Below are 27,952 nucleotides of genomic sequence, written 5' to 3' on the forward strand. Positions count from 1 at the left end.
GTAACTATAAAAGGAGAGCTCATATTTTTATTTTGTACACACACAATTAGAATGAATAAAATCACTCTATAATGTATTCTTTCATTTTATTCTTTATCTTGCGTTACTTCTTTATTTGTATTGCTGGCTAATATCTTATTTATTTATTTGGAAAAAAGACACCTATTTACATTTGAGAAAATAGTCATAAAGACATCCAAATTTTTAAAAACTATACAATTGCTCTACTCACACCATTATTCCCTATTTTGCACTGCCAAAATATTCTTGGATCGCTCCCACCGTTTCTCATGAACAATATCGTATATATGAATAGTAGCATATACGTGAAAAATACACTTTACGTGAACAGTACCCTTAACTCCAAAAAATACAATCAATAGCTTTGATACCGCTGTTGGGAAATTTATGGGTGAAGTAAATACGCAACTAAAGTGAAATTGAGAAATAATGAAACACAAAATCACATAGGGATACCCAAAATTATGTGGTTCGACTTTTAACCTACGTCCACGGGCGAAAATAAAAAAAAAATATTTTACTAGTGAAAAAAAATTACAAATACAATAATATTTTAGCTCATTTCTCAAAATTTCAATACACTCAAATTCTAAAATTACTAAACTCTTTTCAAAATGAATCTAAAGAGGAAGAGAAAAAGTTGATGTTGAGGACGGAAAAGAAGCCCTCTATTTATCGCTTCATTTCCTGTCCTTTTTTCAATTAAAATAATTATATTATTATTATTTTTTTCTTCGCCCTAAGCGGTGTGGCACCTCTTTTTCTTCCTTTTCCTTTTGTTTTTTTGTTCAAAGAAGCAACACCTCCTTCCTCAAAATGAGTGGACCTGCCTTCTAGAACGGTGTTGCCCACATGCCACTTTTGTCAATTATTTGATTTTTTTTTTATTTCTTCAGTTCTTATCGGTTGAACTAGTTTACATTATGAGTAGTGCAATGTGTCCATAGATTATATGTGAGTGGTAATTTATCATAAATATAGTGACATTTCATCCAGGAGTGCTTGTCCTTGTTGATAAATTGAAATTAGCGCAAACCTTGAGGACAGGCATGAAAAAATGAGAACACGAACATGATTGGTGATGAGATATAATATAGATGAACCCCTGCCTTGACTGATTCAATACAAAGGGAGGAAAAAAGAAGGAAAACAGGAGCAAGCAAATAAGAAAGAAGCAAATTATAATCATGGCTTCTACAGCTGATCAGGAAGAAGAGACAAATAATTTTTCATATGCAATGGAACTGGCAAGTGCTATAGTGCTACCTGCAGCTATGCAAGCAGCAGTAGAGCTTGATGTGTTTGAGATTATAAGCAAAGCCGGTCCCGGTGCTAAGCTTTCGGTTTCCGAAATTGTGGCTCAAATTCCCTTAAAAGATAATAATCCTGAAGCTGCAGCCATGACGTTGGATCGGGTGCTGAGGCTGCTTGTCAGCTACAATGCTCTTCATTGCTCTTTTGTTGATGGACAAAGGCTCTACTCTCTTGCTCCTGTTTCAGCATACTTTGTTCGCAATAATCAAAACGGCGCGTCGTTGCGTCCCTACATGGCCTGGTGTCTCGACAAGGTCCTCATGGATGGCTGGTATATAGAATTACTTTTTCTCTTTTCTTTTCTTTGCTAATTTTAGTAAATTAATGAAGATTATCAAAACCTTCTAGTTGTCTATATAAAAAAAAATTAATCATTGTCAGCTTCTACAAGGATAGTTATCTTCAATTATTTTACTTTTGTTGTGGTAAAAGACCAAAAAAGTTTAAAGCCCAAGCGTTTTTGAAATATGAAAGTAGAAAGGATTGATTGTAACAAACAATTAATAAAGTATTCTTTATCTTGGTTAATTATGCGGTCTAATTTTACAAACTAAGCTTCTAAAGTTGTTACTAGCTGCGTTTGGATTTTGGAAAATTCAGGTTTCTGTTGAAAGAACAAATTCTTGAAGGAGGAATGGCGTTTAATAAAGTGCACGGAATGGATATGTACGATTACATGGGCGTTGACTCAAGATTCAATGATGTTTTCAACAATGGAATGTCAAGCCACACTTCTGTCGTCATGGAGAAGGTCCTAGAATCATACAAAGGCTTTGAACATGTTAAGAAGCTTGTTGATGTTGGCGGCGGCTTAGGAGCTACTCTTAACATGATAATTTCCAAATACCCTCATATTAAGGGTATTAATTATGATTTACCTCATGTTATTAAAAATGCCCCATCTTATCCTGGTATGTTACTTACAAAATTTATAATGTATTTTTGTTAATGATTCATTGAGATACACGATAGCTAACAAAAATTATTATTATTATTTTTTTAATTTCAGGCATTGAACATGTAGGTGGAGACTTGTTTGAAAGTGTTCCTGAGGCAGATACTATTTTTATGAAGGTTATATTGTGTGTTGTTTGAAATCATTGTTATAAGGAAAAATACAAAATTGATATAGGATAAATCACACTTTTTCTTCTAATATTTTGTAAGTTTACCTTGGCCCGTTACTCATTTGGTATTAAAATTTTCACAAAAACACTTAAAGGGAATATCAAAATATTATGAAAACTGTCAAAAAAAGGGGGGGGGGGGGGGGTAAAACTGTCTCTCTCTTTCTTTTTCTCTAGTTGTAAAGGGGTGGCCAAAGCCCAAATTGATTATTTAAAAACCATTGGACTAGCTCCTGTTGCAAAGTGTCAATCTTTCTGGATTATATACGTACGTTTTGTTCAATAATATAAATTGATCATAGATATTCAGATTAATAGATCTAATAAGAATTAACATGAATATTATACTTTTGCAGTGGGTCCTTAATGGTTTTGATGATGAGCAGTCCTTGAAATTGTTGAAAAATTGTTACAAAGCTCTTCCGGATGGTGGGAAGTTGCTTAATGTTAATGCAGCATTTCCAGAAGTGCCTGAGAATAGCGCGACTTCAAGGGAGATCTCCCTCTTGGATACAATTTGTTTAATCCAAGTTCCTCACGGAAGAGAGCGGACCAAACATGAATACAGTGAATTAGCAATCAAAGCTGGATTTAAAGGCGTCAACTACGAATATGGTGCATGCAATTTATATGTTATGGAATTCCTCAAATAATAAATTGCTTTACTTGTATTAGGAAAGGTCTTCTCAACTCTCTTTGGGGTGTTACAAATTCTGGTATGTGTTAATTTTTCTTCTCGCCTTAGCTTTTCTGTACTCTTTTTCATCCTATAAGCATCTGTCTCTTAAAGGGAGATTGACTGCCTTGTAAGGTATCTCTTATGTAATATTTTCCATTTTAATTTTTACTGTTGCAGCATGTGATTCTTGTTTTCTTATCAAGGAAAAAGAATAGTGTATTCATCTTACATTGTTATTTTTTTCTTTTTCTAGTTATTGCAAAGTTATGTTGTGCAAAAACCAGCAATATATAATTAATAATTTAAAGTAATAAAGTTTGATTTTTGAACGTAGTAAAATACATTGTAACTGAATCAAATAAAATCTGAAAAAATATTGAAAATGGATTATAGAGATATTAATTTTTCATTAAACAACTACTGAGAGCTAATGATATAGGGCGTTATTTTAATAATTTTAAAATTTAGAATTTTATTATTTTAAAACTTTTTATTTTAATTAGAGTAAATTATGGTATTTTATTATTTTAGTACTTTTTATTTTCATTAGAGTCAATTGAGGTATGAGATTTAATTAACTTAGGAAAATATTTTTTATTTTTATTACAATTGTGATTTAATTTTTTATTTTTAAGTTAAGTTAAAAATATATATTTTATTTTCATTATAATTATGATTTTTTTCTTTTTTAGGTTAATTTAAAAAAGTGAATTTCTTTATTATAAATAGAGAGGTCTTATCATTATTCTATAAACTTCTATTCCGAAATTTATTTACTCTATCCTCTTTGCAATTCCTCTTCGTCAAACTAATATAAATCAAAGGGGTTAAAAAAAAAAAAGGTGGAAGTCTTTCGAAACAAGTCACAGATGACAACACAATCAGAATAGAAGTAAATAACATAAGTTAGCACTGGCAAAAGGATTTCCAGCGTTTCGTCTTAAGGCACAATTGACCCAACGGTTGATTGAACAAAACAAATAGTTGATTATTGTAATTATTGTGAATATAGTCTTTTGTTTTACAACGCATTAAATATGTTTATATATTTTTTGTAAAAGCCAAGCAATGAGATGTAGGGAACGATTATTGTTTTCACCATATCAAGTACCTCAAAGATTATCTCAAATATTTTTCATGTTCTGTCTGCCTTCTAGAGGTGCACAGTAATGGGTGAAAAGAGGAAAATAAAAAAAGATTAAAAAAATTATAAGTTCCTTTAATGCGGGGTCGCTTTGGTTCGACGTGTGTTGAAAATTTTTTCGGGTGCAAGCCGTCGCTATCTCAGACTTCAAAAATCTTGTCTTATAATATTAAATTATTAATATAGGCCCCAAGCCCCCATCCACTTTGCCTCTGTGATTAAGAACCTCATTCTTTGTCTTTTAGCTAACCCACCGCTGCTTTATAAGTCGATAATTTTGTTTTTTGTTTTTCTTTTTTGTGTCACCTCAATTGAAAGCTCTGCCCACTTGTAGAAAAATCCCATAATGGGTTCAACTAGGTTGCAGGAGTGGCACAACCAATTAAGCCTTAGTCCAGTGGTCAGAATTTTATACTCACAATTATAAATGTAGTGTTTTGATCCCCGTAATATATATAGGAATTTATTTTTTTTTTAATTATTAAATGAAGGCAGTCTTCTCCCTTTTAAAATGTGAGTGGATTAGACACTCCTCAAATATTAAAGAAGATAAAAATTTAGTCAGTGTTATATAAGAATTAATGTAAATTAAACCCAATAATTATCTAATTGTAAATACTAATTGTAAATCTCATATAATATGAGTTATAATCTGAGCATTAGTCTCACGTAATAAAAAAAAAAGTTAGGCACGTATAATTATAATTTCTTTTTGTCCTCTGTGACATATTTTCATGTAACCCCTCTTATTATTTTTATTTAATATTTATTCTATAAGTATTAAGTTAATTTCTACCTATACTTTTTTTTTAAAAGAAAGTAAACCTTTCATTAATTACAATACCTTGAGTATACCATAGAATTCAGCTGGAATATTTCCCAGCCACATACAGGGAGAGTTTTTCCCCAAAGCTATCTTAGCCAGGTAATGGGCACAAGCATTACAATATCTTGGAATGTGATTGACAACAACTTTTTGGAAGTTCTTCATCTGGTTTGGATTGCCAGAATTGTCCAAAAAATTTCTGATCTGCTGCCCCTGGTGTTGTTCACTAGCTGGACCACCTCTAAACAATCTGACTCAATGATCAAAGAGGTTACATCCGCACTTCTGGCCAGCTGAAGGCCCCAAAGCACAGCCTCTGCTTCAGCCAAGCTAACTGACCCCTTTAGGAGGTTCTGATTTACCCTAGCCGCAACTATCTTTCCATTAGAGTCTCTAATCACAGCTCCCACTCCTTTACTCAGATTCTTTGAATTAATAGCAGCATCCACGTTAACTTTGAAAACATTCTCTGGGGGGGGGGCACTCCTGCTGCTTCTCTTTTCTGAAGATAGAGATATGAGCTTGCTCGGGCTTCCTAACTCTCTAAAATGCTGTCAACACAGACTCTGCTTTAGCAGCTGAGATAATAGGATTAATCTCCCTGCCATCGAAGATACATTTGTTCCTAGCATACCAAGTAGACCAACACAGAGCTACCATTAATTCCAGATCTGATTTCCTCAGCTCCTTAGCCATATTTTGCAGAGTGCTGAAAATGTCCTGAGAATTAGCTTCTAAGCTAGGGTCTGAAAAGAGGGACTAGAGCCAAATCTTTCTCGCAGCCTTGCACTCCAAGAGAGCATGGCTGATAGTCTCAATGCTCATTTTGCATCGCTTACAAGTTGGCTCCTCCACTACCTTCCTTTTCCATAGATTTTCCGCCGATGGAAGCAGATTATTTGAGGCCCTCCACATGAAAATTTTAAGATTTTCAGGCAGCTCCAGTGTCCAAAGGGCACTTCAGTACTGATTGGAAGCCTCTGAGTAGTTGGTGGAATTTGGAAATTTTGATCTCAATGCTATCTGGTACCCACTCTTGACAGAGTAGTTCCCTTTTTTGTCGTAATGCCAAAGAACTTCATCTTCCGCTTTTTCAGCTGGGAGGGAAATCTTGAGGATCTCTACTGTGTCTGCATCCATGAAGTGCTGCCGAAGCTTTATTTCATCCCATTGGTTATCAGCCTTAATTAAGTCTGCAACAACTGAGTTTACAGGCAATAATGGAGGGAAAATAGGTCTGAAGGTCTCTGGTCTTGGCAGCCAGTTATCCGAGAAAATTGCTATCTTCTTGTTATTACCTATCCGCCATCTCAGACCCTTCTTGATCACTTGCCTACCCCACATAATGCTTCTCCAAATATACGAGGCATTGGCTCTTGCCTTTGCACATAAAAAGCTGGAATTCTTGTAATATCTTGCTTGAAGGACTCTTGAGACTAGCAAATTTGGGTACTGCAGTAACCTCTATGCTTGCTTAGTTACCAATGCTTGATTGAAGTAAGTAAACTCTCGAAATCCCAGCCCCCCTCTAATCTTTGCTTGGCTGAGCTTCTCCCATTTCCGCCAATGGATTCCGCGCTTATCCCCTTTCGAGCCCCACCAGAACTTCGCTATAGCTCGTTGAATATCATCACAAAAGCCTCTTGGGAGCTTGAAAACACTCATTGCATACGCCGGAATTGCTTGGGCTGTCGCTTTGATCAGAATTTCCTTCCCCCCACTAGACAACATTTTATGCTGCCATCCTGCAATCTTGTTCAACACTTTCAGTTTGATGTCATTAAATAATCACATCTTCTTTCTCCCAATCATTGACGGAAGACCGAGGTATTTCTCGTGCTTTGAGACCACATTTAGATTAAAGATACCCCTTATAGCAACCCTTTGATGCTCTAAAATTTTGCCACTGAAGAACAATGAGGATTTCTGGAAATTAAAAATCTGCCCTGATGCTGCTGCATATTTATCAAAAATTCCTTTTAAATGCCTACATTCAGCCATTGATGCACGAGAGAAGACCAAGCTGTCATCCGCAAACAGCAAGTGAGTAATTAAAACTTCCCGAGCAAATTTGAGACCTCGGATTAGCTAGTTTTGTTCTGCCAAAACCAACAAATTAGAGAGAGCCTCTGCACAAAGAATAAAAAGGTACGGGGATAGTGGGCAGCCCTATCGCAAGCCTCTTTCCAGCTGGATCATTCCTTTTGGCACACCATTAATAAGGACCGAGAATGAAGTGGAAGTAACACATCTCATTATCAAAGCTACCCAATTATTAGGAAACCCTAACTTTAGCATAGTTTGTTCCAAAAAAGGCCACTTAACTCTATCATAAGCCTTACTTAATTATGTCCAATTTTAAAGCCACAACCCACAAGTCTGTTCTTCTTCCCTTTGCTATGCCTTATTTTATGAAGGCATTCATAACCAATAATAACATTGTCGGTAATGAGCCTATTGGGGATGAATGCACTTTGCATTGGGGAGATGATTTGGGAAAGGATCGGCTTCATTCTATTTGCAATGGCTTTAGCTACAACTCTATAAATAACATTACAAAGGCTGATAGGTCTATAATCACTCACTTTCCTAGGATTTGCTATCTTTGGAATCAATGCAATAAAAGTGTGATTGAGGGTAGATGGGTTACCTTGCTCATTAAGGACATTAAGACACGTTGAGATCACTCATTTACGGACGGATTTCCAATGCTTATGGAAGAAGGCAGCTGGAAGACCATCAGGCCCTGAGGCCTTTGTGGGGCACATGTTGGCAAGGGCTTCCTCTACGTCTTCAGCGGTGAACGACTTCTCCAGCTGAACATTTATCTCCGAAGTTACTTTTGCAGTCATTCCTTGAAGGGTTGCTTGGATTTGGCTTGGAGTCGGGCTGGAAGTAGTGAATAGCTCTTGGAAATGGCTGCAAATCTCCTCCTCTATTTCATCATTTTCCTTCAACCAAATACCCTGGTCGTTTTCAACCCCCCACACCTTGTTCTTCATTTTGTGGGCAGAAGCTTTGGCGTGGAAATACTTCGTGTTCTTATCCCCTTCTCTAAGCCAGTCGGCCCTCGAGCGTTGTTTCCAGTAAATCTCCTCATCAACTAGCATATAGTTAATATGACTTTCCAATCTCCTAATTTCCTTGCCATCATCCAGCTTTGAATTCCCTCTCATAGCATCCTAAAGGCTCTGCATCAGCTTTTCTTGCTTTCTTTGCCTACCATTAAATTCGGTTTTGCTCCAAAGTTTTAGCTGGGCCAAGGAAGATTTGGCTATTCTCTGAAATTGTTGAACAGGGGGTTCCCAAGCTCTAGCCCCATACCGACTCCACTCTTCATGGACTATACTCCTACAGCCATCGTGGGAGCTCCACATATCCTCATAATGATCTCGGGGGAATGATTTGCCCGTATTTCTCAAATTTTTGCTTCGTTCATAGAATTCTAGAATGATTGGGCAGTGGTCCGAAGACCAGTTCACTAGATTTGTGCCTAACGATTCTTGGAAATTAATCCCCTAATCTTTACTACACAGAAATCGGTCAAATCTCTCCTTAATAAAATGATCTCCGTATCTTTTGTTTGACCACGTATAGGGTAGAGATGGCAAAACCCCGGGCCGGGTCTGGGTATTGCCATGATCGGACCCTGCCCGGATGCAACCGGTCCGGGTCCGGGTTCGGGCAGGGTTTTAATCCGAGTACCCGAATTTTATATTTTTTAATATTTTATGTGTATATATTTTTTATTTTTTAGTAATTTTATAAGTTTTAAATTTATTTCAATAAAATTTGACATGAAAATATAAATTTTAAGTGTTTAAAACTTTATATATGTATAATAAATAACTCAAATAAATATAAAATATTTAAAATAATATATATTTTATAATTTTTTTAATAAAATCCGGGTTCCGGGTTTATCAAGTGATGCCCAAGACCGACCCGGCTTCATACCCGGTCCGGGTCCGAACCGGGCGGGTATTTTTGCCACCTCTAGTATAGGGATATCCCTTACACCCCATATCCTGCAAATTGCAGCTTTGCACAGCTTCCCTAAACTCGGCAACCATATTCAGATTTCTCTCATTGCCCTTATTTTTCTCATTCAAATGCATTATCTCATTGAAATCCCCAAAACAGCACCATGGATAAGAGAATAGACTGGCTAACCTTTTCATGAGAGTCCAAGTATTATGCTTCTAGCTGAACTCAGGATGGCCGTAGATCCCGGTGCATCTCCACCTCAATCCACTTTCACTACTCACTATTGCATCTATATGATGTGGGCTATACGAGGTAATGCTAACATTAACATCTGCACTCCAAAGCAAGGCTATACCTCCCCCCATGCCCGTTTTATCTACTACAAAATAATTCTCGAGATTAAATTCTCGACAAATCGATTCAACTTGCCTAGCCAACATCTTGGTTTCACAATAGAAGAAAATTTGAGGCCGATGCAGGTGGAGAATTTTTTTGAGAGCTAGGCGCGTTCAAGGCTTCCCCAGACCTCGAACGTTCCAATTTAAGATTTTCATGGTTGTCGGCGGGCCTGAAATTCAGCACCCGCTAAAACTTCTTCTTCCATAGTTGCCACATATTCCCCTTCATCTGATATCTCTTCTGTTATCTGTAGCTGCCGCGTTGTTCTGTTGGAGCTAATGTGGTTGCTGTAGTCTGAGTTTATTGCTAAACTTGTGTGGTTTCTCACGTGTGGTTTCCCACGTGTGGTTGTTTTGGTGGACTAAGCACTCTTTTTTTTTTTTATATTGTGGGCTGAGCTGATGGTCATCACTACTAGGACTTTTTCCTCCTATTAACCCATGATTCTTCGCTCCTTTTGCTATGGGAATTCTTGCCTTAAGTTTCCATTTTCTCGCTTTGGGCTTCGCGTTGGTCTTGCTTGGCTCACTATCCATTTCTTCCATATCTAATCTGGTACTCTCTGCAATCTGCTTCCTTTTATCTTTTATTTTTTCCAATCCTGCTTTATCCACAGGATTTTCGTTCTCCTTCAAAATCTTTTCTCCCGTCTTTGTACTTTCATAGCTATAGTGGCTATCATTACTTGCCACCTTATTCTGCACCTTGTCGATGTCACAGCCCATACTCTGACTCCCCACTTGCTGATTTTTTGTCTCTGAAGAGGTCAACATTAAATGTGCTTTGTCAGATATCAGCTTGTTTCTTGTATCCTCTGGTTCTGCTCCATCTATTATTTCCTTATCCGAATTGTTCAATTTTGACCCGTCTCGATCAATCGGGTTGTTTGAGCTTGGACTGGTTGTTGCTTGCACATTTTCTTTGAAATTGGATTACTCTCGATTGCCTTTCTCTTTACTGCGTTTTTGCTTTATCCTGTCAGCTTGTGTAACAGCTCGCATCCATCCACCATAAGGCAAGTCCTCCTTTTGTTGTCCTTTGTATCTCAAGCATTCCCTGTACTGGTGACCGATATGCGCACAATAAAAGCAAAAATCCGGAAGTTTTTCATACAAAATTGGCATTGGAGTTTTGCCATCCGCTTGTTGTAGGAATACAATCTTTTTTAGAGGCTGTGAAATATCAATGGATATCCTGGCTCTAGCAAACTGCCCAATACATTCCCCAGCTTCATCTGTCTCCACTTTCTTGACTGTACCAATTTTTTCTCCCAGCTTTTGGATGGCCTCCTTGTTCATACACATTATTGGTATGTTATGAAGTTGAACCCAGAATGTGGTATGTGTAAAAGATTGATTTTTTATATCTTCAATCCCTGTTGGTTCAGTCAAAACTATCAATGCTCTGTCGAAATGCCACGGCCCTCCCATGAGCACCCTTTTCTTTTCTTCTTCAGAGGCGAACTTGAACATGAAAATATTATCCCCCATGCTTTCTATTTTAACCTCTTGACACTTCTCCAAGCCATTTGCATTGCAGCTTTCAAGCCCTCCTTGTTTATACTTCTTGATGTTAGCACTCTGCCTAACAAACAATTTGCAGCTACTTCCTCTCCCTTTATCTTCATCCGCCCCATGAATGTTACTATGTCTACCTCCTCTTCTTTTGAAACACTCGCCTGACACTTGCGTAATAATTCTTCAGCATCCATTAGTGGCTGTGATTCTAGAAATAAGTCTTCTCACTAAATTTCTAACCACTAAAATTAAATGTGTTGCATAAATAATATTGTAAAGAACACCCAACTAGTGGGTGATTGAGAAAGCCACGAGGGCTTCAATCATCTTTCATTCCTATACTTTTTTAGAGAAAAAGTACTGTGGAAGAGAAAGAAAGGGGTGCAATGGGAAAATAATTTCTACCTACACTTACAGCTACATTTCGGTTAGCTCTTTATACTATTTTATATTTACAGATTTTTTGTTCAATGTTGCACATGTATCACAATGCCCCCTCTTTATTATTTTGAAGTTAAATCATTAAAATGTTTAATTTAAAACCTTACACTCCTTTTTAATCATAATCTTTTTAAATATCAGGGTATTTTTTTTTACATTTGCTATCAAATTTCATTTAACACTTTACACTCTTTTTATTTCAATTTTTTTTATAGATATTATGATACTTTTTTCTTGTATTCATAAAAAATTATATAATCCCAATAGTTCTATTACAAAAAGTATTATAATTTTTCACACTCTTATTTTTATTATGTTATTTAATTCAAGTATTTTTATTTTATGGGTGCATTTATAACTGCTTTTTCCTTTATTTTCATCATTAGACTTATAATTGTTTTTTGCTATATTCGACCTCTAGACTTGTGATTTTTTTAGTAATCACGTGTTGTTTACTGTTATATTTTTTATTAGACCAATAATATTTTCTAGGTTTTGTATGATTTATCATGTAATTTTACATGTAACCATATACTTGTTTTACCTTGGTCTGGATTTGGAGATTTTGCAATATTTATGGACACGTGGCGCATTGTAAGTGGCTATAGATTTTAGCACTTACAAGATATATTAACTAATATTATTTAAATTTATTAATCAAGGAAATTTAAGTAATTAATAGATATAATTATTATTACTAGAAAATTTTAATTTATTATAATTTAATTTGATCATCAACTACCGTATCAATTTGGCAACTGTATTATGCAAACAATGAGGCAAATCTTAGTGTTACTTTAAAAAAATCCTAATACTTCAAAAAAAAGAGTTTAAGGTTCTAAAGTAAACATGTCAATTATTTAATCTCAAAACAGTAAAGAAAGGGTATTGTGATACATATGTAATAGAGAATAAAAATTTATAAATATTAAATATATAAGGTGCTAATTGAAATGTGTCTATGGATGCAGGTAGAAATTAACTTCATATTTATGAAGCAAAATTTAAATAAAAATGAGTAGAAGGGGTTATGTGAAAAATTACAGTGTACCGCCACAAAAGACAAAATAAGTTCCACGGTACTCCTTGTGTAACATAGCTGAACCGTACTTTTAAAAAAGTATTAAAAATTGCAACTAATTTTAGTTTGCGCCAGCTGGAATTTGTAGAAGCAAATTCCAATCATGCCTGGTGTGCAATTAATAACATGTGGGCGAAGACAATTTGGGAGCTTGGAACTCTCCAAACTCCAATGAGATAATAAAATATGTTAGTTAATCAGGGTTTTTAAATTTGAATAGCAACATCAAATATGTACAAATGAAAGAAATTTGCTGAGGGGGCTCCACTAAGACGGATGTGATAGCTAAGTCCTCATAATTCAATTAACAATTTCTAATTTTATTGAAATGAATCAATTAATTGTTTAAATAACATGGAGTTTTATAATTGGGATAAATTAATGGTACTAGTAAGCATCTTTTGGTGAGATGTCATTTTCGAAATTGCCCAATCATTAATTCGGACATCATTGATGAGGTTTGAGATTGAGATTTTAGCCTCTCTTAGAAATTATATATCACCACTTGAGTTATTAATAAAATTTTTATAACTCATTTAATTTTTTATATAAAAATAATACAATATTTTTTTAAAAAAACATAATTGAAGTGTTAATGTAAATTCTTGACAAACAAAACAATCTAGTTTTAATTTGTGGATAGGGTTTTCATATTCAGTTGAGGACCTAAAATTTTTTTTAAACCCTTTGAGTTTTTTTTTTAAATTTCCCATAATAATATATTTTTTATTTTTTTATATATGTCCCCAATTTAATTTTTTTTAAGATTAGTGTTACAGACTTATTTTATAAATAATTAAATTATTTTTGTCTTGAATGAATTGAAAGGTTAAAATATCATTACCGCTTTAACTTACAAAAATGGTTATTATTTGATCTAATTGAAAGAAAAATATGCATAAAAAAATTGCCACTGTTTTTGAAAACTTAGAAAATGACATATATTAACAACTAGCAATATTTTCATAATTTCATGGTTTATTTCCTTCACAATCATACCTTCGCTTTTTCTTTTCATTACATCAAATTATTTAAATATGTTACCTTCTCTATTAAATGATTAACAATGAATTTCATAAATATTTTTTATAGTACAATTTTAGTAATTTATAATATAAGCTTATTTGTTGTACTGTTGCCGTTTATTTCATCAAGTATATGTATTTTATTAAGATTTTTAATGTTGTGTTACTTTGCGTAGCTCGTTATATGAATTTTTTCACTCTTCTTCATGTACTAATTGTTATACAAATTCTAATGTATTCGCAAGTGTCCCAATCTACTGGAGCATAGATTAAGAATAATAAGGTTGAACCCATAGGATTGTTAATTTTTTAAAAGAAAAATATAATCTAAGCTAATTATAACTCTACCCGAGTTGAGAAGAAACTATTGTGAAATTATAGAAACAAAAAATAAAAGAAAATTAAAGGCCAGAAAATTAATACAAAACTTAAAAGATTGAAGTTACTAGGATTGTAGAATTGACCAATTCAACTTAATAATTTTCTAATTACCAATCAATTTCTAAATCTAGAGTGACAACAAAAAATTAATCCATATCTATTTATAGATATAATAATTAACTCCAAATAAAATTAATCTTATATAATTTCTTTTTCCGCATAATAGTGTAGTATCTAAGCATCCCATGTAAATAATATTGAATAACAAAGATTCAAAATTTTTCTAAGCATTATGTATAAATAATTTAATAAAAGAAATAAAATAAAAAATAATCACATGAACCTTAGAGACCTAAGCATAGGTTTAGTCAAATATTAATTTTAACAATAAATAATGTATGACAGAATTGGTGAAAAGATTTAATAATATCTAACCAAACATATAAAACAAGAACCATAGGTATTAAAGCTCAAACATAGAGAATTAATTAAAAAAGTAATTTATTTTATTGAGCAGTTATCATCACTGACCATAGTATAAACACCAGAAATAATGCATGACAGAAATGAATTCCCCTAAAAATATCTGATGGATTCATTCTTCAAAGAGTGTGGTCATTGCTAGATGTACAAGATGATAGTTGGTAGTTGTTTTCTTGTAATATGTAGATCCCAAATTGAAATTGATTTAAAATAAAGGAGGAATTATCACTCCTGCAAATGTTTCATTTTAAAATTTATCTATTTAATCCAATGACAAATAAGTTTTTGTCCCATCCGTTTTAACGGTTTGAACAAATATTTTGTTTTCAGTTCAAGAAATTTTATCAATTACGTTAATAATTAGTCCTAACATGATTATTTGATTTTTTTTTTGTTTCTTCAGTTCGTATTGTTTGAACTAGTTTACATGACGAGTAGTGCAATGTGTCCATATATTATATATGAATGGGAATTCATCACTAATATATTATATATGTGTCCAGATATCATACTATTCGTGGTCAATAGCTGTAGCTAGGAGTGGCTTTCCTAGTTGATAAACTGAAATTAGCGCAAACCTTGAGGACATGCATGAAAAAATGGGAACACGAGCAAGTTGTTGAGAAGAATGAGTTTATATTACAACTACGCAAGGTTGCCTTTAGGGATAAGTTTGATTTCAAGATTGCACGGTCTATTACGACACGTTTCGAGGTTCACTGTTGTTCAGAATCATGTAAATGACGTATTTGAGCAACTAGATGTTCGAACGAGCAAAATGTTACTTGGGTGGTGTGGAGAATTGACAATGTACACACTTGTCATAATGAGGTATTGGTTGATGGACGTCATCAAGTAAGGAGTCGGGTTGTCGGTTATATTATCGCAGAAAAATATATTCAAGATAAGAGGATTTATACTCCGAATGACATAAGAGCAGATATGCAAGAGGAATATGGTGTACAGTTAACATACCAGTAGGCATATCGGGCGAGAGAAGTTGGTCTTGAAATAATTCGAGGCAACCTTGCAAAGTCATACAACTTGCTCCCTAAATACTCTCACGTACTAACTACAGCGAATAAGGGTACAGTCACTCACATCGAGCAGGATGGAGATGGTAATTTCTTGTACTATTTTATAGCACTCGGATCTTCCATCAAGGGTTTTATGCAGTACATTCGGCCTGTCATTGCTGTAAATGGTACTCATCTGAAGGAACTATATCGTGGAAGCATGTTCGTGGCAACATGTCTTGATGGTAACAATCAATTGTATCTGTTACCCATTGGGATCATGGATTCAGAAAACAATGATGCTTGAGAATGATTTATGATTAAGTTACACGGAGTGATTGGCGATAGACCTGAGTTGGTAATTATCTCTGATCGATGCACTGCCATAAGGAGAGCCGTTCTTAAAGTATTTCACAATGCAACTCATGGCGTTTGTTTTTACCACGTCAAAGATAACATTAAGTCACAGTTTAGAATGTCCAAAGATCTTTGGGATGAATTTGAGCCTGCCTTTATTAATGCAGCAAAAGCATATGGCCACGAGGAATTTAAGAGACAACTTGAAGGGTTGTGGATGATCCACTCGGGTGCGGCTGATTACCTAGAAAATAATGTCGGTACGTGTAATTGGGCAAGGTCTCAGTTTGAAGGTAAGAGGTACAGTATACTTACCACCAACATCGCGAAGAGTGTTAATTCTTTCATGAGGGAACCTAAAAAATTTCCTGTTACTCATCTTGTTGATCACTTTAGGAAAACATTGCCGCAATGGTTTCATTTTAAATTAATGAAAATAAGTAAAATGACTAACTTAGGTTTTGTTGGAGGCTGTAAATGGTAGATCGGACACCGATGATGGATGGAGCCGCTGCCGACGAGGGTTAATGTTGCCGCTGATGATGGGTGTTTGTTTGGTTTGGGAGAGATGCGTGAAAGGGAGAGATGAGAGCGAAGGGTATTTTGGTCTCAAAGGATCTTTTATGGCTAATGTTGATAGAAATTTGTTTGGGGGGCTAAGATGGAAAAAACCAAAATGTTTATGGTTATTAGTGTAAATTTCCCAAAAATATCCGATCGATTCATTCTTCAAAGAGTGTGGTCATTGCTAAATATACAAGATGATAGTTGGCAGTTATTGTCTAGTAATATGTAGATCCCAGATTGAATTTGATTTAAAATCCAGGAGCATCGCTCCCGCAAATGTTTCATTTTAAATTTTCTTTGTCTAATCCAATGGCAAATAAATTTTTCTCTCATCTGTATTAATGGTTCGAACAAATAATTTTGTTTTCAGTTCAAGAAATTTTATCAATTATGTTAATAATTAGTACTCACATAATTATTTACTTATTTTTTTATTTCTTCAATTCTTATTGTTTGAATTAGTTTACATGATGAGTAGTGCAATGTGTACATATATTATTTATGAACGGTAATTTATCACTAATACAGTGACATTTCATCCCGGAGTGGCTGTCCTTGTTGATAAATTGAAATTAGCGCAAACCTTGAGGACAGGCATGAAAAAACGAGAACACGAGCATGATTGGTGATGAGATATAATATAGATGAACCCCTGCCTTGACTGATTCAATACAAAGGGAGGAAAAAAGAAGGAAAACAGGAGCAAGCAATTAAGAAAGAAGCAAATTATAATCATGGCTTCTACAGCAGATCAGGAAGAAGAGACAAATAATTTTTCATATGCAATGGAACTGGCAAGTGCCATAGTGCTACCTGCAGCTATGCAAGCAGCGGTAGAGCTTGATGTGTTTGAGATCATAAGCAAAGCTGGTCCCGGTGCTAAGCTTTCGGTTTCGGAAATTGTGGCTCAAATTCCCTTAAAAGATAATAATCCTGAAGCTGCAGCCATGACGTTGGATCGGGTGCTGAGGCTGCTTGTCAGCTACAATGCTCTTCATTGCTCTTTTGTTGATGGACAAAGGCTCTACTCTCTTGCTCCTGTTTCAGCATACTTTGTTCGCAATAATCAAAACGGCGCGTCGTTGCGTCCCTACATGGCCTGGTGTCTCGACAAGGTCCTCATGGATTGCTGGTATATAGAATTACTTTTTCTCTTTTCTTTCCTTTGCTAATTTTGATAAATTAAGGAAAATTATCAAAACCTTCTAGTTGTATATATCAAAAAATTAATCATTTGCATCACATGTTTTGAACCCATCAAAATCCGTCAGCTACTAAAAGGACAGTTATCTTCAATTATTTTACTTTTGTTGTAGTAAAAAACAAAAAAAGTTTAAAGTCCAACCGTTTTTGAAAAATGAAAGTAGAAAGGATTGATTGTAACAAATAATCAATAAAGTATTCCTTATCTTGGTTAATTATGCCGTCTAATTTTACAAACTCAGCTTCTAAAATTGTTACTAACTGTGTTTGGATTTTGGAAAATTCAGGTTTCGGTTGAAAGAGCAAATTCTTGAAGGAGGAATTGCGTTTAATAAAGTGCACGGAATGCATAAGTATGATTACTTGGGCGTTGACTCAAGATTCAATGATGCTTACAACAATGGAATGTTAAGCCACACTTCTGTTGTCATGGAGAAGATCCTAGAATCATACAAAGGCTTTGAGCATGTTAAGAAGCTTGTTGATGTTGGCGGCGGCTTAGGAGCTGCTCTTAACATGATAATTTCCAAATACCCTCATATTAAGGGTATTAATTATGATTTACCATATGTTATTAAAAATGCCCCATCTTATCCTGGTATGTTACTTATAAAATTTATACAATATTTTTGTTAATGATTCATTGATAGGATGCACGATAGCTAACAAAAATTATTTATTATTATTTTTAAATTTCAGGCATTGAACATGTAGGTGGAGACTTGTTTGAAAGTGTTCCTGAGGCAGATACCATTTTCATAAAGGTTATATGTGTGTGTTATTTGAAATCATCGTTATAAGGAAAAAGCGATATTGGGTGAATCACTCTTTTCTTACTTTGACCTGCTACTCATTTGGTAAAAGTCAAAATATGTTGAAAAGTGTTTGGGGGGGCGCGGGGGGGGGGGGGGGGGGAACCTCTCTCTCTTTCTTTTTCTCTAGTTGTAAAGGAGTGGCCAAAGCCCAAATTGATTATTTAAAAACCACTGGACTAGCTCCTGATGCAAAGTGTCAATCTTTCTGGATTATACGTTTTGTTCAATAACATAAATTGATCATAGATATTCAGATTAATAGATCTAATGAGAATTAACGTGAATATTAAACTTTTGCAGTGGGTCCTTAATGCTTTTGATGATGAGCAGTCCTTGAAATTGTTGAAAAATTGTTACAAAGCTCTTCCGGATGGTGGGAAGTTGCTTAATGTTAATGGAACAATTCCAGAAGTGCCTGAGAATAGCGCGACTTCAAGGGAGATCTCCCACTTGGATATAATTTGTTTAATCCAAGTTCCTCATGGAAGAGAGCGGACCAAACAAGAATACAGTGAATTAGCAATCAAAGCTGGATTTAAAGGCGTCAACTACGAATATGGTGCATGCAATTTATATGTTATGGAATTCCTCAAATAATAAATTGATTTACTTGTATTAGGAAAGGTCTTCTCAACTCTCTTTGGGGAGTTACCAATTTCTGGTTTGTGTTAATTTTTCTTCTCGCCTTAGCTTTTCTCTTATGTACCCTTTTTGATCCTTTAAGCATCTGTCTCTTTAAGGGAGATTGACTGCCTTATAAGGTAGCTCCTATGTAATATTTTCCATTTTAATTTTTACTGTTGCAGCATGTGATACTTGGTTTTTTGTCGAGGAAAAAAATAGTGTACATCTTACTTTGTTTTTTTTTTTTGGAAATTTACACCGATAGCCATAAAAATTTTGGTTTTTTTTCATCTTAACCCCCTAAATAAACTTCTATCAACATTAGCCATAAAAAAACCTTTGAGACTAAAATACCCCTCTCTCTCATCTCTCCCCCAACAATCTCTCTTTCTCCCATCTCTCCCAAACCGAAGAACCTCCCATCGTCAGCGACTAGCGTGATGCAACCCATCTTAAGGGAAAGAACTTGGCATAATCTGTTCAAACTGCAAATATGTTCCTCAACAGAGCCAAATATATACCCTATTTGCGCCCTCTCTTAGTCTTTTTCTTCTCTCTCACTCAAAATACACTACCCCTGCCCATGCCCATGCCTGTTCCTATAATGCTTCCAATTAAACTCGTCCAGCTGCACAAGTTGTGTAATATTTTATATAGGTGCACAATAATTTTATTTTTTATTTTATTGGGGTGAGAAAGGGTATAACTTCAATTAACTTAAACATTTGGAATCGGTAGTTTCCATATTCATTTTACTTCCATACGCTCGATGAATGAAGGTTGTGTTGAAAAAGAAGAAAATTTTGAATCTTTTGTTTTGTTTCTTTGCATGTAAAAGAAGCAATATTTTGACCCTAATTGAGTTAAAAGTATGAATAGTTGTAAAATTGCTCATTCCATCGAACGCCAAGACTTCTGTAATAACTTGGGGGTGTCATAAGATAGCATTAGACTTCAATTTCATTTGTTTCTTTTTGTCTTTTGGCAACCAATAGGAGATATATTGAACAACGAAGATCTGGGAATTGGGGCGTCAATAATTGGTTACTGGAGTAAGCAAATGTCTCTAGTCGCAGCTCATTGGTAGGCGGGAAGGCAGAGGAGGATGATAAGGTCATAAGGATGACTAGGAGACTGCACTGAGAGAGGAAAAGGAGAAAATAAGGGCTGCTTGTCGCACCAAGCCTTCGTGCGACAGGCAGCTTGTCGCCAGATTCACCCCGACTCGCAGTTCACTGAAACTCTCGAGCAAGTTGAGAAAATAACTCATACCACTATGTGATGCCGATTAGTGTTGAATCCGAATAGATTATTATCGGATTTCACTTTTATCGTTGCCTTTTACCGTCGCCGTTGGTTGATGATTCAAGAGTGGTAAACTGCCTTTGGTTTAACGAAAGGAGAGAAATGAAGTTGCTTTTGGTTTGTAAAGAAGGAAGGGTAATTTAGGGAGAGAAGCGTGTGTTTGGCTAATGTTGATAGAAAAAAGTTGAGAGGGTTAATTGTGAAAATAGCAAAAGTTTTATGGTTATTTTTGTAAATTTCCCTTCTTTTTTTTTTCCTTTTTCTACTTATTGCAAAGTTATGTTGTGCAAAAACCAGCAATATATAATTAATAATTTAAAGTAATAAAGTTTGATTTTTGAACGTAGTAAAATACACCGTAACTGAATCGAACAATGCCTGAAAAATATATTAAAAATGGATTATAGAGATATAAATTTCTATTATAATTATAATTTAGTTTTTCATTTTTAAGTTAACTTAAAGAAAATATATTTTATTTTCATTATAATTGTGATTTAATTTTTCTTTTTAAATTAATTTAGAGAAGTAGGTTTCCTTTATTATAAATAGAGAGCTGTTGTGATTGTTTTAAGAACTTTTTTCTATTATAAATAGAGAGTTTTTGTGATTGTTTTAAAAACTTTTTCCAAACTCAATTATTCTATAAATTTTTATTCTAATTTTTTTTTTTTCTATCTTCTTTACAATTCCTCGTCGGCTAATATAGGTCAAAGGGGTTAAAAAAGTGCAAGCCTTTTGAAACAAGTCACAGATGACAGACCCAATCAGAACTATAAGTAAATATAATAGTTTGCACTGGCAATAGGATTTCCGGCATTTCGTCTAAGGCACAATTGACACAACGCTTGATTGACCAAAACAAATAGTTGATTATTGTAATTATTATGAATATAGTCTTTTGTTTTACAACGCGTTAAATATGTTTATATATTTTGTAAAAGTCAAGCAATGAGATGTAGGGAACGATTATTGTTTTCACCATATCAAATATCTCAAAGATTATCTCAAATATTTTTCATGTTCTGTCTGCCAGTACTCTGCCTTCTAGAGGTGCACAGTGATGGGTGAAAAGAGGAAAATGAAAAAGATAAGAGAAAAATTATAAGTTCCCTTAATGCGGGGTCGTTTTGGGTCGATATGTGTTGAAAATTTTTTCGCGTGCAAGCTGTCGCTATCTCCGACTTCAAAAATCTTCTCTTGTAATATTAATATAGGCCCCGAGCCCCCAACTACTTTGCCGCCCTGATAAATTATAAATCAATAATTTTGTTTTTTGTATTTTGTGTCAACTCAATTGAAAGCTTTGCCCACTTGTAGAAAATTCCCATAATGGGTTCCAGTACGTTACAGCAGCGGCACATATCATTTCTTTTTGTCTTCTGTGATAAAATTTCATATAATCTCTTCAATTTATTTTTATTTAATATTTATTCTATAAGTATTAAGCTAATTTCTACCAACACTTACAGCTACATTTCGGTTAGCTCTTTATACTATTTTATATTTACATATTTTTTATTTAATGTTGCACATGTATCACAATACCCCCTCTTTATTATTTTGAAGTTAAATAATTAAAATGTTTAATTTAAAACCTTGCACTCCTTTTTAATTATAATCTTTTTAAATAGGGAAATTTACAAAACAAGCCAAAAAAAGAAGGCATTTTTCAGCTTTAACCCCTCAAATTTTTTTCTTTCAACATTAGCCAAATCACCAAATTGTGGACGAAATTACCCTCCTCATTCTCACGTTTCCCTCAAGCAAATTCCTTCCCCTCTCACCCAAATCTCATCACCGGAAGTTCTATAGATTGTCGGCGGCGGCGTACATCGGCAGCGGAGGAAGTTGTTGGCACTTGAAAGAAGCTAAATCACGTTGAAAATCTTCAGAGATCTCCAAAATCAAAGAAAAAAATTGAAAACCCTAGGTGAGTTGTTATTGCCGTTTTTCTTGTTATTGTTGTTGCTGTTGTTGTTTGGGATGTTGTTGTTGTTATTTGGGATGTTGTTGTTGTTGGTGGTGTTTTAATGGCGGTGGTGGGTGAGATGCGTGTGGGAAAGGGAAGAGAAGAGAAAGGGGGGAAGCCAACTCGCTCGCGCGCGCAGCGCGCATCTCGCGTGCGACATGCGCTGCGTCGCACACGAGATACGCGCGGCGTGCGCACCTCGCGCGCGCGAGATGGGCGTGCAGCGCGCATCTCGCGTGCGACATGCGCTGCGTCGCACACGAGATGCGCGCAGCGTGCGCACCTCGCGCGCGCGAGATGGGTGTGCTGCGCGCATCTCACGTGCGACATGCGCATGTCGGGCGCACGAGGTGCGCACGCCGCAGGCATCTCATGTGCGACGCAGCGCATGTCGCACGCGAGATGCGCGCTGCACGCCCATCTCGTGCGCACGCCGCGCGCAAGCGCATGTCGCACGCGAGATGCGTGCTGCACGCCCATCTCGCACGCGCGAGGTGCGCATGCCGCGCGCATCTCGCGTGCGACAGGCGCATGTCACGCGCGCGAGGTGCGAACGCCGCGCGCGACATGCGCATGTCGCACGCAAGATGGGCGCAACACGCCCATCTCGCGCCCGCGACATGCGCATGTCGCACGCGAGATGCGCGCGGCACGCCCATCTCGCTCGCACGAGGTGCGCATGCCGCGCGCATCTTGTGTGCGACAGGCGCTGCGTCGCACGCGAGATGCGCACGTTGTGCCCATCTCGCGCTCGAGGGCGCGGCCTCGCCCGAGCGAGTTGCGCTAGGCTCGCGCGAGGGAAGCCAAGCGCGCGCGAGTTGCGTGCAGGCAAGCAGCTCGCGCGCACTTGGCTTCCCTCGCGTGAGCTTGTCGCACCAAGAGGCAGCACCTCTTGGTGCGACAGTTGGTGCCCGTCGCACCAAGAGGCAGTGCGCAGTGTTGCCTTAATTTTTTTTTCTTTTGTTCATAATTTTTTAATGTGTGATACTTTTAACTTGTACCAGATAAATGGGCAAATCAAAATTAGCATTGCATAACCCACCCGGACCGATTAAAGAACCGGGAATGATGAAGATACCTTATGTTGATCACTTCCCTGGGCGTATCACAAGTATGTGCAAATTAGATGTCGTTGTTAATGCCATCCGGGAAAAATTAACAAGGCAATAGTTGAAGCTATTCAAAGACGATATATTTGGGCATTTCCTACAGTGCCGGAACTATCCGTTCAGTGGCGTGATTGTGCACAATATATTGCTTCGGCAAGTGTCACATGGTGATGGAAATGACAAAGATGAGTTATGGTTTCAAGTTGGCGACCATTTGATACGGCTATCGATTGGAGAGTGGTGCCTAGTAACGGGACTTTGCTATGGCGAAAAAGTATTCCTGACGAAGCATAAAACAAATCATAGGTTACTTAATAAGTACTTTGGAGGCAGGATTCGCGATATAAATCTTGGCCAGTTCGAGGAAATATTTATGAACTTACGCTTCAAGACTATGAATGACACCGATGCGCTAAAAATTGCCATGTTTTACTTTGCTGATAGAGTGCTACACGGAAGAAAGGATCATTGTCAAATCAATTTCAATTTACTTAATGAGGTAGATGACATAAATCATTTTCGAAGTATTCCGTGGGGTTGTTTGTCATGGGAAACAATATATAAAAGCATTGATATTGTATTGAACGGCAAAGCCAAAAAATTTAAGAAGGCAAGCGCAGAAAATACATTGCATAGAATTGAGAAATACAACTTTTACGGCTTTACGTCGGCAGTGCATGTGAGTGAAGAAGTTTTTTTTATAACTTAGTTTTGTTATAATAAATATTTAATGACACATTTTTTTACTTCATATCTTTCCTTGTTGAAGGCATGGATTTTTGAAGCGATCGAATGACTACCATTAGAGTGGGTGGAGAAAATTAAGAGGAAGGGTGCTCGGATCGTGCAATGGAAGCCTGTGGCTTCTTCAAATATTAACTTCGGCGAAGTGTATTCATACCTGAACGAGCGTCTTGTAAGTCATTTATATGTATGTCTGTATATAAGTATTACATAATATATGGTTATACTAATTGGAAATTTGGTAATCTTTACGACAGGATGGCACTATTTTCCAAACCCTGAAACCGGATGCAAAGGAGAGAGCCACAAATTATTGGAAGAGTGTCGAGGATTACGTGCCATATTTGCCAAGTTAGTTCTGTAATGTGGGTATCATCTATAGTATCATTGAAAACCGGATGCAAAGTCATTTATATGTTTGTTTTTTTGGTATTTACTGTTTTCTGTTTTACTTGGTGCAGCACCAGCCTTCAATCAATGCGCCATCCAGTACAAGGCCAAACGAGGTGGATCTTGACCCCACGAGCCCAATAGGACTGGAGCAGAGTCCTGTTGAGGATGCCGGTGCTGCCGACGACCATTATGAATCCGCACATGATTCAGATGACAGAAATGAGCCAGAGGTAACTTCTGTCGTCCTGAACATTTACAATGCACATATACCTATCCGACATTTTTTCATTACTTTCTTATTTGCGTAAATTGTAGGCAATGACTAAGTTCCGCAATGATTATTTCGTTGGACGACTGGATAAAATAGAGTCTTCCATTCACGAGTTGAGGTCGGAACTTCAGACTGGACACAGTTCCATTAACGAACTGAGGTCAGAACTTATGGCGGAACGCAGAGAAGCACAACAATATAGAGCAGCGGTCATGGGGTTTATGGCTTCGTTTGGCGCGGGTGCTTCAAAGGGCACGTACGGTGATTCTCTGTTTGGCCCCGCGCCCTCGGTGAGCAAGTTTCGTATGTTTTCGTTATGTTATTATGATTTCAAACCCGAACTTATGTTAATATGTTCATCTCCTCGAAACAACAGGCCCCAGATTGCTATGGTCCGAACGTTGATGCTGGCTATGGTCCGCATACTGATGCGGGTAATGACGACGAGCACACCCCTATGTCCTTGTACAGTCTACATGGGGACATATGTGATGACAGTGTACAGATATTCACGGAGGCACCTCCTGGCGTTAGTAAGTTTGGGCGTCCGTACCGACCGTCGTATATATTTAGCAGTCCTTACTTCATTCCTCCTTTCAAGAGAGTTAGGAATGTCAGGCCTCTACCCGCACTTAACATTACGGACTATGAAATTGATGAAAGATCGAGTGTGGATATGAATCCGCTTAGGGGACTAGAAGACTCAAGACTATGTGAGGAGTTTGATCAGTGGTTTGCCGGCAACATTTCCGTGGATCGGCCCGTCCAACAGTCTCGAAATTTCTTTGAAATACTCATGGGCAATGCTTCGATGGGGTGGCTTGGTGACGAGGTAAGCGTATTTAATAGTCAGTACATTACAATACACAATAATATTTCTGCTGGCATGGATATTGATATAAATTTACTTGGTATAATCCCTTCACAGCATATTCACACGTATTACCGCTTGATCAGCGAAAAGCAACGGCGGTTTCCAAATGCACTACCACAACGCGTCATGCATACAGATACATACTTTTGGGCATGTTTTTAAATTTTATAATCATTAATTATAATTTCGATGTTTTAAATATCTCGAAATGTTATTAATTTTCTACTCATCGTGTAATAGGTGTTCCTAAAGCAATTATGGAACAATGGTAGTTGTGATGTCAATTCATTACAATATGGCAACAACTTGAGTAGTTATATGGATGGGCGGGAAGATCTCATGTCCAAACCGTTTATGGATGTCGATATGGTAAGAATTGTCACTCAATCTTATGGTAATTGTGTATAAAATATACTAATTTACCAATTTATTTATGTAGATATTCATCCCTGTGAATTTGGGCGGCGATAATTGGGTACTAGCTCGAGCGGACCTTCGCGCGAGGAGGATGCGGATTTACGACTCGTTGGTTACCTTTCGCGAGGACAAAACATATTTGCGTAAATTCAAACCTCTTCAGGTCGTCTTCCCTCAATGGCTTCAAGATGTTGGATTCTACAACATTCGATCTGAGCTGCAGAGTGCCGACCCTTGGAAAGTAAGAATCGTTAAGGATGTGCCCCAACAATCACCTGGAAGTGGTGATTGCGGTGTATTTATGTTGATGTTTACAATGTATTTGATGTTCGGGCTAAAACTTGATTTTGATAGTAGCCACGGGCATTACTTCAGGAAGAAAATTACTGTAGATATATTCACGGGCGATATTGCCTTGTAAGTCGTTGTATTGTATTAAGACTTGATGTATTGATGTAGATTGTTTTTCTAATAGATATAAACTTTTGATATATTCATATATTTAGCTATAAGTAATTATTGATCAACTTTAGTACTCATTATGCAAATGAACATAACATAATATACCTCATTACATATAATTGTAATATAAATTATAATAAGAGTTCATAATCCATAATTAGTTACAACGACACAGTCAGTTTGGATTCGACACAATGGGATTTTTACATCTCTTGCGGTTATGACCTGGTTGGTTGCATCGACCACATCTCACAGTTCTTTGGTTAACATCCTCACCGATAGAAGGAATTTTTAACTCTGGACGACGACCAGGTGGTGGTGCTTCGATCGGTGGGTTAACTCTGATTTCCTGGATTTCTTCTGGAATGTCCCAATCTGTCATGTCCCCAACCGGCTCTACTGGTTCTGCATATGCCATGACCAATGAATCTTTAGAGTAATAATCAGAGCAAAGACTTATGTAATCCACACGGACGATCAGACAAGCGGCAATTGCATGCGCACAAACAAGCTGATCGAGTTGGAATACTCTACAGGAGCAAGTTCTTTCATGAATGTCAACTATCCCTTCCTTCATACCACCACCCAAAACATGAAATCGATACTGAGACACTGGCCGAACGGTCATTCTTTCGGCCAAAATTCTCCTTTCGCCGACTATCTCATCTGCCCACGTCGTTAGACGAGTGCTCATCGATTCAGTGACAATTTTCCTATCATAAAACCATTGCTGTAATGTTTTTCTAAAGTGATCAACAAGATGAGTAACAGGAAATTTTCGCGGTTCCCTCATTAAAGAATTCACGCTTTCTGCAATGTTGGTGGTAAGTATGCTGTATCTCCTACCTTCAAATTCAGACCTTGCCCAATTACACGTGCCCACATTATTCTCTAAGTAATCAGCCGCGGCCGAGTGGAGCATCCACAACCCTTCAAGTTGTCTTTTAAATTCTTCGTGTCCATATGCCTTTGCTGCATTAATAAAAGCTGGCTCGAATTGATCCCAAATAGCTTTGGACATCCTGAATTTAGACTTAATGTTGCCTTTGACATGGTAAAAATAAACTTCATGACTAGCAGTGTGAAATGCTTTTAAAACGGCTCGCTTGATGGCAGTGCATCGATCAGAGATAAATACTAACTCTGGCCTATCGCCAATCACTCCGTGTAACTTCGTCATAAACCATTCCCAAGCATCATTGTTTTCTGAATCCATGACCCCAATAGCTAACGGATACAGTTGATTATTACCATCCAGACATGTTGCTACAAACATGCTTCCACGATATATCCCCTTCAAATGAGTGCCATCTACAGCGATCACAGGCCTTATGTACTGTGTGAAGCCCTTAATGGAAGATCAAAGCGCAACAAAGTAGTATAAGAAATTATCATCTC

The 27,952-nt window shown here is 36.6% G+C and overlaps 2 protein-coding genes and 1 long non-coding RNA gene across 4 annotated transcripts in view; 2 read left to right on the forward strand and 1 right to left on the reverse strand.

Moving 5' to 3' along the window:
• Window positions 1–1,163: 1,163 nt before the first annotated feature.
• LOC127900949 (uncharacterized) lies at window positions 1,164–17,328 on the reverse strand. The gene is made up of 2 exons (XR_008052863.1): window positions 17,179–17,328; window positions 1,164–1,287 (listed from the first exon to the last, which is right to left on the reverse strand). It is a non-coding gene; the product is annotated as an uncharacterized LOC127900949 (long non-coding RNA).
• Window positions 1,209–27,952, forward strand: part of LOC102609664 (anthranilate N-methyltransferase-like) — a 32,902-nt gene continuing 6,158 nt past the window's right edge. The window contains exons 1-5 of one of the 2 annotated variants that reach the window (XR_008052862.1): window positions 1,209–1,606; window positions 1,936–2,246; window positions 2,345–2,409; window positions 2,819–3,142; window positions 19,008–19,058. Coding sequence is in view for 1 of the 2 variants with exons in the window: in XM_052436448.1 (XP_052292408.1) it covers window positions 1,209–1,606; window positions 1,936–2,246; window positions 2,345–2,409 (774 nt within the window). In the remaining variant the exon portion in view is untranslated. The remainder of the gene's footprint in view (window positions 1,607–1,935; window positions 2,247–2,344; window positions 2,410–2,818; window positions 3,143–19,007; window positions 19,059–27,952) is intronic. The other variant, XM_052436448.1, reaches the window with a different exon arrangement.
• LOC102611981 (anthranilate N-methyltransferase-like) lies at window positions 17,022–19,196 on the forward strand. The gene is made up of 4 exons (XM_006478852.4): window positions 17,022–17,497; window positions 17,856–18,166; window positions 18,268–18,332; window positions 18,684–19,196. The coding sequence occupies exons 1-4, from the start codon at window positions 17,100–17,102 to the stop codon at window positions 18,978–18,980; spliced, it is 1,071 nt and encodes a 356-aa protein (XP_006478915.2). The 5' UTR covers window positions 17,022–17,099; the 3' UTR covers window positions 18,981–19,196.

This window comes from Citrus sinensis, chromosome 3, assembly GCF_022201045.2.
Source record: "Citrus sinensis cultivar Valencia sweet orange chromosome 3, DVS_A1.0, whole genome shotgun sequence".
NCBI classification, from domain to species: Eukaryota; Viridiplantae; Streptophyta; class Magnoliopsida; order Sapindales; family Rutaceae; genus Citrus; species Citrus sinensis.